General features: G+C 33.4%; 2 protein-coding genes across 2 annotated transcripts in view; both read left to right on the forward strand.

Moving 5' to 3' along the window:
* Nucleotides 1-4,984, forward strand: part of LOC105626872 (H(+)/Cl(-) exchange transporter 7) — a 6,149-nt gene extending 1,165 nt beyond the window's left edge. Inside the window, exons 2-12 of the mRNA XM_012208163.1 lie at nucleotides 381-533; nucleotides 687-885; nucleotides 966-1,219; nucleotides 1,281-1,458; nucleotides 2,974-3,498; nucleotides 3,567-3,736; nucleotides 3,831-4,010; nucleotides 4,120-4,329; nucleotides 4,397-4,642; nucleotides 4,715-4,795; nucleotides 4,883-4,984. Of these exons, the coding sequence (XP_012063553.1) occupies nucleotides 381-533; nucleotides 687-885; nucleotides 966-1,219; nucleotides 1,281-1,458; nucleotides 2,974-3,498; nucleotides 3,567-3,736; nucleotides 3,831-4,010; nucleotides 4,120-4,329; nucleotides 4,397-4,642; nucleotides 4,715-4,795; nucleotides 4,883-4,984 (2,298 nt within the window). The remainder of the gene's footprint in view (nucleotides 1-380; nucleotides 534-686; nucleotides 886-965; nucleotides 1,220-1,280; nucleotides 1,459-2,973; nucleotides 3,499-3,566; nucleotides 3,737-3,830; nucleotides 4,011-4,119; nucleotides 4,330-4,396; nucleotides 4,643-4,714; nucleotides 4,796-4,882) is intronic.
* Nucleotides 4,985-10,343: 5,359 nt separating this feature from the next.
* Nucleotides 10,344-12,186, forward strand: LOC105626873. Its single transcript, XM_012208164.1, has one exon. The coding sequence runs from the start codon at nucleotides 10,344-10,346 to the stop codon at nucleotides 11,553-11,555; it is 1,212 nt and encodes a 403-aa protein (XP_012063554.1). The 3' UTR covers nucleotides 11,556-12,186.
* Nucleotides 12,187-12,761: the final 575 nt, after the last annotated feature.

Here is a 12,761-nt window from a genome sequence, read left to right on the forward strand (position 1 = left end):
TCTCTCTCTCTTCTTCTCTCTCTCTCTCTCTCTCTCTCTCTCCTCTCTTTATGCTTCTTGAATTTTTAGATGAATATTTTTTAGTTATTTTAGCAAGTGTCTTCCAATAGTTCATCTTTTTTTTATCATGTTGCAAGATGTTCAATTAAAAAGAACAGGCAGATGTTAGATGTTAGAAAATATATATCTATAGAAATATAGAGCATTGCTTCTAGGATTACATTTGGAAACACCACTTAAGCTCCATGCATGGTAGAAGAAAATCATATGGCTTTTATTCTTCCACCATGATTCCATGTATCATTTTAACCTTGTTCACAAAATATTTATTAAACAAAGATAAAATAATACATGAATATATCTGAAATTTCTGAATATAGCCTAGAAGTATTGACTTTATTGTGTCAACACAGAGCATCGCCAACATTAACATAACATGCAGTGATATAGAGGCTATCTCGGGTCAATCCAAAAGATTACATATCAGGGATATAATCCCAGGAGCGACTAATTTCTTATCAACTAATTATGAGGTAATTGCTTCATAATGAACTTTTAATTATGAATTGATTGCAATCACCTTCTGATCCTGTTTTAAACACATGTATTTATGTTTTAATACTGTATTTCATTTATATGTATTATCTTTGCTTAGTAAGATAAATTAATAGCATCTTTTTTTTCAGAGTTTGGATTATGACCCTTGTGAAAATTATCTTCTACAAGATGAAGAGAGGAAGAAAGGATACAAATTTATCGTTAGAAAGAATTTCGCCAGATGGTTTATCTTTCTCTTAATCGGAATTTGTACTGCTCTCATAGCGTGCTTTGTAGATGTACTAATAGAGGAATTATCCAGCCTAAAATATGGCTGGCTTAAGAAATGTATGTTTTCTAACATGTTAATCTATATAAATATGTTCTATGATATATAAAATAATAATATGTGAACTTTGTGTCAATAGATGTGGACCAGTGTGTGATGGAAGGTTGCCTTTGGTTACCATACATGATGTGGTTAGTGCTAAATGTAGTACCAGTTTTCATAGGTGCTGTCTTAGTATCCTATATTGAACCTATTGCTGCAGGAAGTGGTATTCCGCAAGTGAAATGTTATTTAAATGGAGTCAAAATACCGCAAGTTGTACGTATTAAAACTCTGGCTGTGAAAACTATTGGTGTTATATGCACTGTAGTCGGAGGCTTAGCAGGAGGCAAGGTAAGCGGTTCATCATCGTTCTTTTCATTTGTCAGCATCGTTCACATCTCGTGTACTTCAGGAAGGTCCTATGATCCATTCTGGTGCTGTCGTAGCCGCAGGGATTTCTCAGGGTAAAAGTACTACTTTTAAGAAAGACTTGAAAATATTTGAATACTTTAGAGAGGATCATGAGAAACGAGAGTTTGTGTCCGGAGGTGCTGCGTCTGGAGTATCAGCGGCTTTCGGAGCACCCATCGGTAAGTATTATTAAATATTAATGGATATGTGTTCTATTTCATGCACATTATTTTTAATAGGAAACTAATTTTTTGTTAATTTAAAATTGATTTATCCTTATAAATTATACTGATTTACAAGGTTTTTGTTCCTCAACACTTGAATGACTCGTATATTTTCAACTGCCGAATAAGAATATAAAATTTCATCCACATTTTTTTTTTGAGAAATTAAGAATTTTTTAATAAAATTCTTTTTTAATAAAACTCCACAAATTTAAACAATTTGCAATTTTTTTTTCTTTTACGTTATGGAGTAAAATACATAAGAATCATCATTCAGAAAAAACAGAAATCATATAAATTAGAATTTTTTTACATTGAATTATCAATAAATTTTTATTTATATTATATTTTATTTATATTATTTAAAATTATACATAAATAATAAAAAAGACTTTTCACATATTATTTATTCATATATTGCAAAAAAAAATATTTAAATTTCTAGCGCGTAATCTGCGCAGTCTTATATTTATCTGAAATAAATTTATTTAAATATATATATAGATATGTAGATATATAGATATATAGATATATTAGAATATATAGAATATATAGATATATTATTCCAACTTATAACTTGAGGTATTTCTTTTAGTTGATTTAAATTTCATATATAGCTATATGTGGTTTAATAAGTCTAATAAATCTTTATAAGATGATGCACAATCCATTTGATGGCGTGAAAAATCACTCTTCAAACTCTTCCAAATGTCAGCTAGACTTGGTGTGTTGTTCACGTTCGATAATTTGTTTTTAAAGCAAGTGAGAAATTTAGAGATTGCCACATATAAAAATGGAAAAAAATGAATCCGTGCAAAATTATAGAATGGAGCTTCGATGATTCCTCATCCTATTCTAAATCCGAAGAATAAGGATAAGGATCAATTCAAAATTCAATTCAGTAATTTTATACGAAACTCGTTTCCTTTTTCATTTTTACGTGGCAACTGCTTAATTTCTCACGTTTTAAACGACTATCAAACGTGAAAAACGCATCAATTCTGACTGAAATTTGGCTTGGAAAAGTCTGAACGTTTGAAGAATAATACTTTCCAAGTGTCATTAAATGAATCGTGGCATCATCTCATAAAGATTTATCAGACTTGTTAAACTATCCACGTATACGATATTACAAATTTGCATAAGAAATTCAAAGAAGAGTTCCTAAAAATTAAAGAATAATATAGAATTTTTTGAAAAGTCCTTTTTTAGTGTAAAAAGAAATCCTACAAGAAAAATCTATTGCTTATATCTTCTTGAGAAATAAAATGTTGATCAAAATTTGTTGTTCAGTGCTATTATATTAGGTGTGAGAAAAAGGTTGCGTTTTTTTAATGCCATCTAACAGGAAAAACGCCACAAACTTTTTCCCATACCTAATATATTATGATATGTTAACACTATGAAGAAATTAATACACTTATACTACAAGAAATATATTTTGTAATTTGCATTTTTTGCATTGTTTAGGTGGAGTCTTGTTCAGTATAGAAGAGGGTACTAGCTTTTTCAATCAAAGCCTTACATGGAGAACTTTCTTCGCCAGCATGATTACTACGTTCACTTTAAATGTGATCTTGAGCGCTTACCACGGACATCCTGGAGATCTTTCGTATCCCGGCTTGTTGAATCTAGGAAAATTCAACTCGATTCCATATGAAATCTACGAGATACCTCTGTTCATGCTAATGGGCACGTTTGGCGGATTACTCGGTGCTTTTTGGAATCACGTGAATTATAAGATTACTTGCTTTCGTTTGCGATTTGTGACACGAAAGTGGGAAAAAGTCATTGAGGCTCTTCTGGTGGCGATATTAAGCGCAACGATGGGATCTCTAATGATATATTTTGTCAATGACTGTAAACCGTTGGGTAATGATCCCACCAAGTTTCCAGTTCAAATGTATTGCGCAGAGGGGCAATACAATGCGGTCGCCTCTTTATGGTTTCAAACTCCAGAAAGCAGTGTACGATCCTTATTTCACGATCCTAAAGGTATACAACATGTGATAATGATATCAAAACAAAAGACAAACGCATATAAATAAATTATGCATTTGTAGGAGCTCACAATGATCTGACGCTAGCTATCTTTGTTGTATTATATTTTTTTCTTGCTGCCACGACTTTCGGCCTATCAATGTCAAGTGGCCTTTTCATTCCCTCTCTATTGATTGGATCTGCTTGGGGTAGATTAATTGGATCAGCTCTCGCGAAGCTGTGTCCATATTGCGTAAGAATCGTGAAAAGAGACTTGTAGCTGATATAGTGTACAAAATAAAATTATTGCTGTTACATTATATAATTTAATTATATAATTATTGCAGGAAGTATTAGATCCTGGCAAGTATGCTTTACTAGGTGCTGCCGCGCAATTAGGAGGAGTAGTTAGAATGACTATAAGTTTAACTGCAATCTTAATAGAAGCAACTCAGGGAATATATTTTGGTTTGCCTGTTATAATAGTTCTTATAATGGCAAAGTGGATTGGCGATTTCTTTAATGAGGTAAGTATTAATTATTGATTGACTTGATATCCGACTTACAACCGTGTCTCTTGATGTATGCTACACTTATAAATATATCATGTGTTTTTTAATAATATGTATCTTTTAGGGAATTTATGATATTCATATACAAATGGCAGGAATTCCGTTGCTTCCATGGGAGCCGCCTCCGCTCTCGAATAATATTTATGCAACTGAGATAATGAGTCATCCTGTCGTGACTTTGAAAACTGTCGAAAATGTCGGACATATTGTCGAACTTTTGAAATGCGTTACATTCAATGGATTTCCGGTAGTTGACCCACCAAGTAGCGATCAGGTATTAAGCAAATATTAATTGTTTCAAATAATTTTGTACATTTATTTTGATTGTATTATCCTTTCAGGCCGAGATAAATTCGTACGGTCGACTCCGAGGTCTAATATTACGTTCTCAATTAATAGTACTTTTAAAAAATAAGGTATTTAACGAATATGAAGAATTTTGGGAGAGACCTTTAAGTATAAATATGTTTAGAAACGAGTATCCTAGGTATCCAACCATCGAGCAAGTCGCCATCACTGATGAAGAAAAAACTTACACAATTGATTTGAGACACTTTATGAATCCTTCTCCTTATACAGTACAACACGTTAGTAGTTTTTATATCAAGATCTTTTTGATACATCAAAATGTATTTAGGCTCATATAATTGTTTCTTTAGTCTGCCACACTGCCAAGAACATTCAGACTCTTTAGAGCGTTAGGATTACGTCATGTACCGGTAGTAAATGATATCAACGAGGTAAGAGACTAATTAATATTAATATACATTTTGCAATCTATTATGAAAATTGCACTTAATTTCTATATATTTATATATTTCATCTAGGTAATTGGTATTATCACTCGAAAAGATGTTGCTAGATTCAGGATATGGAAGCATCGTGGAAAAATGGGATTGGATGAACTTTTAATCACTAACAAAATTTAATTTTTTAGAAATCTTAAGAATTTTTCTCGAATTTTGTCATATTAGGATTTGGTAGTGTCTGTTACATTTCATATATTTTATCATATACAAATTTCAGGTATGTATATGTACATACATTGTTAACGAAATTCGAAAATAATTTAGCAGAATATATGTAGAAATACTGCATAATTGCATTAAAGAAAATATGTCGAGATTTTTCTATACAATTTGTGTGTGTGTGTGTGTGTGTGTGTGTGTGTGTGTGTGTGTGTGTTGTGTGTGTGTGTGTGTGTGCGCGCGCGCGCGCGCGCGCGCGTGTATATGTGTACATAGGCAACTTGATGACATTTAGCTTATATTTTAATAATGTCAAATTTTAATTATTCACAAATAATTCCCATCCAAGCCATGACCAAAGTTTAAAAAAGAGATATACAGGTAGAATAATTAACAATAGCAGAAAATAGTACTCATAGGATATGTACATGTTGAACGATAATATTTAGCTAATATTTTATCTTGTCGATTATCCTGTCAATTTCCTAAAATTCTGTTATTTATTTAATATGCTATAAATCTATATACGCAGAATCTGAAACAAAAATAAAGTATTTTATTGTACAATGAAAAATACATTTATTTTTACAATTTTATCTACTTTCTATTGAACCTTGACTATGTCAATTACAAATTGACTTTAAAAACTACACAGAATGATTCAAAATCGTACAGTACAGTATGATTCAAAAACGTATGATTTTTCAAGAAGTAAATTTATATCAAATAAGTAAAAAGAAATTTGAATTATACATATACACTATAATTTTTCTAGATTATTAGAAAATTAAAAATGTTTCTTGTTTTGATATGAGCTACTAATATTTTAATTCGATTTTATATTTATAATTACTGTGTTGCGACTCGGATTCTTGAATTTCTTTTACCATCAACAATTCAAAAATTACATTTGTATAAATTTTTGAAAAAAACAAAAGAGAGTGTAATTTTTTGCGACCATTCAAAGATTGTTCTATTTCTACATTTTCTTAAGTCTTTTCCTTCAGATTGGATCAACAATTCTGAATTAATTTTTAAATGCTTGAAACATAACTGACAAAGTTTTCGTAATAGTGTGGATGGATATGTGTGCGTGTTTACTTGAATAAGGATTCTTTATTTTAATGTTTATTTTAATGTCAATTTTTCCTTGAATGTAACATTATCATGATAATTTTTGATTTCTATCAATGGTTTCTATCGAGAAGAAAAATCAAGATTAGATAGTATTAAGCTAAAGATTTAAAAGTTAAGTTAAAAAAGTTAAAAAGTTAATTAATTAAAAAAATAATTTTAATTTTGTCTTTTATATTGTACAATCATTGTGAACAAAAGTAACTAGTGATTCTTTGGTGAATATGTTGTGAGAAAAGAAAAATATAAAAAATTATATAAAACGATCAAATTTTTTCTTTTTTTTATCGTTCATTCGGACTAAATTTAACTTTTTAACTTTTCAATTACTTTTTTTATTAACTTGTAATTTCATTATGAATTAACTTTTATCTTAATCAAGTTAAATTTTCAGGGTTATTAACTTTAACTTAATTTAATTTAAAAAAATGTTAACTTACCCAACCCTAAGAAAAACATAAGAAAATGTAGAAATAAAACGATCGCAAAAAAGTGATAGTTGTCCTTGTCTTTTCTTTGAATATCAGCATTTAGAATCACTCCGCAAATCCATAAATTTTTCGCGTTAATTGTACGATTTGAACATAATCTTTATTAAACATAATCTGAAACGCTTACATTTCCTTACATCTTCTAAAAACAGATATGTAATTTGATATCAGTTACACAAGTTTTACGAGACATATTGCGCGATGTGCCGTCGTATCTTTTTGTCTTTCTTAAAAATGTGAATCCTCCGCCAAACTATACTACCTAATCTCGACGTTACGAGAACGTCGAGAAAAACACGTGTCAGTCGTTCGTTTTCCAACGAAATACCAAATTGTTTCAATTCGAGCCGAGGATGTCTCGCTCTATCTCTCGATTTTCCTTCATCCAGCCACTGTCAATGTCTTTACTCGAGACATGTAACGCGCGATGTGGCAAATGTGACCTTTAAGACGCGACCACGCGACTAAGAAGTCAATAGTTTCGTACATACACCTGTCTATCGCGGACGGTAGTAGGAAGGGGTTATGGTCAATAAACGCAACCACGTCACACGCAGCCTATCGGCGGCAGCGGCGGCGGCGGCGACGGCAGCGACGACGACCCCGCTTGGCCCCTTAAAGTGGCTCCTCGAAAATCTTACGTGTCGTATGGGTGCGATACCCGTCTTTGTGCATCTGTTTCGCGGAATAAACCAGGTAAAAGCTGCGCGGATCGACGTGGGACGCGGACCGGCGAACGCGGCACTCGTCGAGGAATCTGCGGATGGATATCGCAGAACCAGTCGATCTCTCGCCAAGGTGAGTGGACACCGCGTTTCAACAAATCGGCCGAAACGCGTCCGCCATTGTTGTTGATCAACCGCGCCGTCCAGCGCCATCCAGCGCCGTCGAGGATCGAGTCAGACAGCGAGAGCAAGCGAGAGAGCGAGGGGACATGGTATATACATACCGATCATGCATACATACATGTGTACATACTCCGCGAGAAGCAACGTTCTTAGCTCGGAGCGCGCATGCGCATGCACACCAATATTGTTGCACACTAATGTGTTAGACGGGTCGGATTTCAGACGCATGCGCGTCCAATATAGCTTCAGTAATGTACCGGTTACTAGTAAATAGGAGATTATTAGTCGCTTAGGATTGAAAATATTAAAAATTTTAATATATTTTACATATTTTATATACGTATACATATATATAAATATATACAATAATAAATATATTTCTATATATGTATACATATATAGAAAATATTTGTGTAAAATATATAAAATTGTAGTATAGTAATATATATTAAAATTTGCAACATTTTTGAAAAAATTTTACATAAGCGACTAATGATCTTCTATTTACTATAGTGACCGATACTGAAGCTACACTTGTGATACTTGGACGCGCATGCGTCTGAAACCCGACCCGTCTAACAACACTGCTCAGACGTGAGAGACGTGGACGCTTATTTCTTTTCAAACTTTTCCCATCCTTGCCTGGCCGCGTCGCGCGCGTACGCACTTACTAGCACACACACCGGGCGATGCAGTTCGCAGATACGACGAGGAGACGCAGTAGACCGAGACAACGACGAAGATTCCCGGGATGTGCACGCAATAATTTCGAATGTAATTTTTCGTAAGTTCAGAAAAACTCGCCATCCGATGTCCTTTGCACTTTTCTTAAATGATCGCAGATTCAGTTATCCATACGATTCATCGGATATTGGATTAACAGTTTTCGATAATGCAATGACATAAGCTGTATCGATTTAGTCATTTTATTGTGATCCCATTCGTGTTCGACGTATCTTTCGTTAGGAGGTTAGGTCTCACACAATTAAAAACCCGTGTCATAGGTCATATTACACATTAAAGATTGAGAATTCGATTAATTCAACAATTTTAATCCATTTTGTTCTGATTGGCTGAATCCTAATCTTCAATTCGAATCCTAATCTGCAATCCTCAATGCTTAATATGACACGGAATTTAACCTGAGACATAAAGTACTGAAATGCACAATAGGAACAAAAACTAATAGATTGTAATCTATTAAGTCGGTTTCTACATTAATTGCAAACCGATTACAAATTTGTTGGGACAGTCAATCTGAAGCTTGCATTTTGAAATCAATGCTTCAGACTATCACAACAAACTTGTGATCAGCTTGCAACTAATATAGAACCGGCTTTAGAAAGTGTGTATCCTGGTATATATGATTTCTGATTAGATTAAAATCTGTTCCCAGCAAACGAAAATGGATTAAAATGGATTGAATGGATTGAATGGATTGAAATGGATTGAATGGATTGAAATGGATTGAATGGATTGAAATGGATTAGATTCGAGCTGACACTAGTTTAATATTTGAAAAAAAACGTTCATCTTTAAGAGTTAAAAATTTTATTTCTAAGACATTATAATAATTATACCTGAAATTAACTACTTCAAATTGATATTAGAAAACATATATGTGAGATTTGGACCTGGAACCTCTGAATTATGAGTCTTCTATGTTACCCGCTACATCACTTCTTCAATTGGTAAATGTATTATTCATTCTCTACTTCAATTACAATCAATTAAACTAGTAACGAAATTATATAGGTAGTATAATAAAAATATCATTTAACAGATATAATGAAGTATAAACAATTTATATTATTATGAGACAACATTAGGTAAGTATCGAATAATCTAATCTCGCTTGACTGACGTCGCGCACCGTGATTAGTCTATATATAATATTCAGACTGTGTTCGACTTGGTTTGCAAGTCACATCGATCATTCATTTTACTTCTAATCAAAGATGAAAAAATGAACTCAATTATTTTTACATTACAGTTTTTTTTAACTTAGTTGGATTAAAATGAAAAATTTCCTACTTATAATTTTAAATAATTTAAGTAGCACTTATGGTCCATTTTTAAATAAAAACTTTTTTTATTCAATTAGATTGAAAAACTGCATTTCATATTCAGAATATTGAATTGAGCAGTATTCATGTTGCACAAAAATTGCTGGTATTATTTTTAAATTTAAGTGAATTAAAAAAATTGTACTTTCTATTCACAATTCTAAATTGAGTAGTATTCACGATGCACAGAAAATGCTAATATTATTTTTGGATAGGAAAGACATAGAAATATGTTCTATGCAATTCGTATAAATGAATAAAAATGTCAGGATTGAAAAGGATTTATTTTAACATTCATCCATATTTCTGAAAATCCATTTTAATCCATTTCAATTCTTGTTTGCTGGGTCGTATCCATTGCCTGTATTTTTCAATTGTGCTTTAATCTCTGTGAATATTCGGATAATCATATTTTATCATCTCCCCCCCCCCACACACACACACACATTCACTTACTCACTCACTCACTCACTTATTATTATCCTTATAATATGATTGCAATCTGTTTCAGATGCCTGATAAATTCGAGTTTCTCGAATTATAGCACACATGAATTAAAAAGTACTGTTAAAGTGGCGAGGGAATTGGAGAAATAAGCTATATTCATGATTGGAATATTTATTCTATTTTATTAATTTTAGACCATTTTAAATATTATAATTTTACTCTGAAAATGACAAAGCACTTGAGGGACAGAATCAATGTCATTTGTGTCATGTATTAAGCTCAAAGCTGAAAAAGAATTTTGCCCCGAGACAGTGAAGGAAATGCAAAATTATAGATGTCAGAGACAGGGGAGGAACGTGCTGTTAGATTATATACGGCTGCGGAGATAATGAAAAACGCCAGAGCTAAGGAAACTGAGGAACAGGCGGCATTAAGGAGAATGCAGGAGGCTCAACGAATGGCCAGGCATCGTGCCAAGAAAAAGCGTTGCCTGGATGAGAATCTCGCGAGGGAGATTTCCAAAATCGCCGAGCTGTCCAAGATGCCCGTTCCTGATTCCTCTACAATAGCCCAGATGTCCGAGATGAATATGAATAAAATATCCGCGGAATTGAAGCAAATGATGGAGAGGGGAAAAGTACCTGAGCATATAGTTCAAATGGCTCAACTCGCAGAGTTTAATAAAATGAATTCTGAATTGAACAAGATGTCACAGGACATGGCGAAGAGATATGAAATGGAGAAGATGGTAGAATATGCCAAGACTACGGAATACATGAAGATGCAGGAGATCGCCAAGATGAACGAGATGGTGAAACTTTCTGAAATGGCCAAGTATAACGACATCACCAAGATCAATGAAATGGCAAAGATGAACGAGATGATGAAGATATCTCAGATGGCCAAGATCAACGAAGTGCAAAGGATGAACGAGATAGCGAAGCTGAACGAGATGGTGAAAATGACAGAGATGGCAAAATACAATAATGATATCACAAAACTGACTGAATTCGCGCAGATCAATGAGATGGCGAAAGAGATCGCGAAAATGAACGAGAAGACGAAGATGAATGAAATGATGAAGATGGCAAATATACAAAACGACATCGTCAAAATGGAAAGACCAGAATATCAGAATGTCAAAATGACAAATGAAATGGTGAAACTGAATGAGCTGGCTAAAATGAACGAAATAACGATTACGAAGCTGAATGATCCGCCGAAGGTACCGGAGATTTCGTCGCTACCACCGCCACCGCGTATCCCCGAACCTGTGATCACCGTGCCAAATCCGAGGAATCTGCAGAACGTGCAGACCGTACAAGTGGCACAGGCCAGCCCGTCCAGCATGATCAACTACCAGACCGTGCCCGGCCAGAACAATTATGGCAAGTTATTGAATATCATTGAGGAGCTCGGCAGAGACATTCGTCTGTCATACGCGGGCAGCCGCAGCGCCGCCGAAAGGCTGAAGAATGGCATTCAGCAGGCTAGGATCGCCGTGCGGGATTGTTTGCACGAGACGCAGCACAATGCGCAACAATGATCTGCCGACATGAGTTAGATAGCGATTAGATTACTTATAGCTTTTTATCATTTCATAAGACGTTGCTTTGTACGAACTGCTTAAATTTGAGCTGCGGTATTAACACGACGTGATATATATAGTAGTGGACGTACATGCATAGATCGAGCATTTTGTTTCTAGAAAAACCTAGACTGTTATTCTTTCATTCTACGCGATATGTATGGTCTTTTTTTCTGAAGATACGGTAGTGTCTCTGCGCTAAGGTAAGCGCAACGATTCAATCTCGATTTCTCAGCTCGGTTCCTGCACGTACGTCGTTCGAACAATGGCTGACAGTTTCCTATTTTTAAGTTACAATTTAATACATAGAAATGGAAGGGACGGTACCAATTTGTATACACGCACTGAACTACTTAGAGAATATTAGAATCTTAGTTTATATTTTATAAAAAAGAAAACAGAAAAAAAACAGTTATATCATGATTTTTGTTAAAACTCGCATATGCTGCAAATTTTTAGTATACGTTTTGAGTGAGAAAAAGAAAAGAATGCAAAGTAAAAGCTTTTCAAATATGTACCTAATGGAAAGTATAATCCCGTAAATATTTCCCGTAATATATCGTTAAATAAATAAAAATTTTGTATACAACACGGACATTTCGCTCTTCTTTTTGACTTGGCGCTTGTATAGTACAATGAGTCGAAAAATGAAAAAAGTTCAGTTGATCAGTTCAAAGATCAAAACATAAAGAGACGTATCTTAAGACAGTAAAAGGAATGCTGGAATAGGAATGGGCAATAGGCTAAAAATCAATTTGGAAATTGGCCTTTAGGTTAAAAAAAATGATTTTTTTTTTCAAAAGGCTATTTCAAATCGATTTTAAAAAGTCATTTCTTTTTTTACCTAAAAGACAATTTCCAAATAATTTTTAGTGTATTGTTCTTATGCTACAGCAGTCGAACTCGATGTCAATGAAACAAACTCTTATAGAATAATTTATCCTTAAAAAAATCGCTTAGAAAATGCACTAACAAAAGATCAACATTCTAGTGGAAGGAAATGATATTTAAGAATGTATGGATATCATTTTTATAAATGTATTAATATTTATACTTTAAACGAAGTATAAATGCCCAAAATTTTTTGCCCAACGCTCTTGTGTAAATAAGGCGGACTAAATTGAGTCGAAAAGTTCTCTACTATTTTGCAATTTTCGCAATACA

Source organism: Atta cephalotes (genome assembly GCF_000143395.1).
Source record: "Atta cephalotes unplaced genomic scaffold scaffold00007, whole genome shotgun sequence".
Taxonomy (NCBI): Eukaryota; Metazoa; Arthropoda; class Insecta; order Hymenoptera; family Formicidae; genus Atta; species Atta cephalotes.

Coding starts and splice junctions, on each gene's coding strand:
- LOC105626873 (XM_012208164.1), top strand. CDS start 10,344: ATGTCAGAGACAGGGGAGGAACGTGCTGTTAGATTATATACGGCTGCG.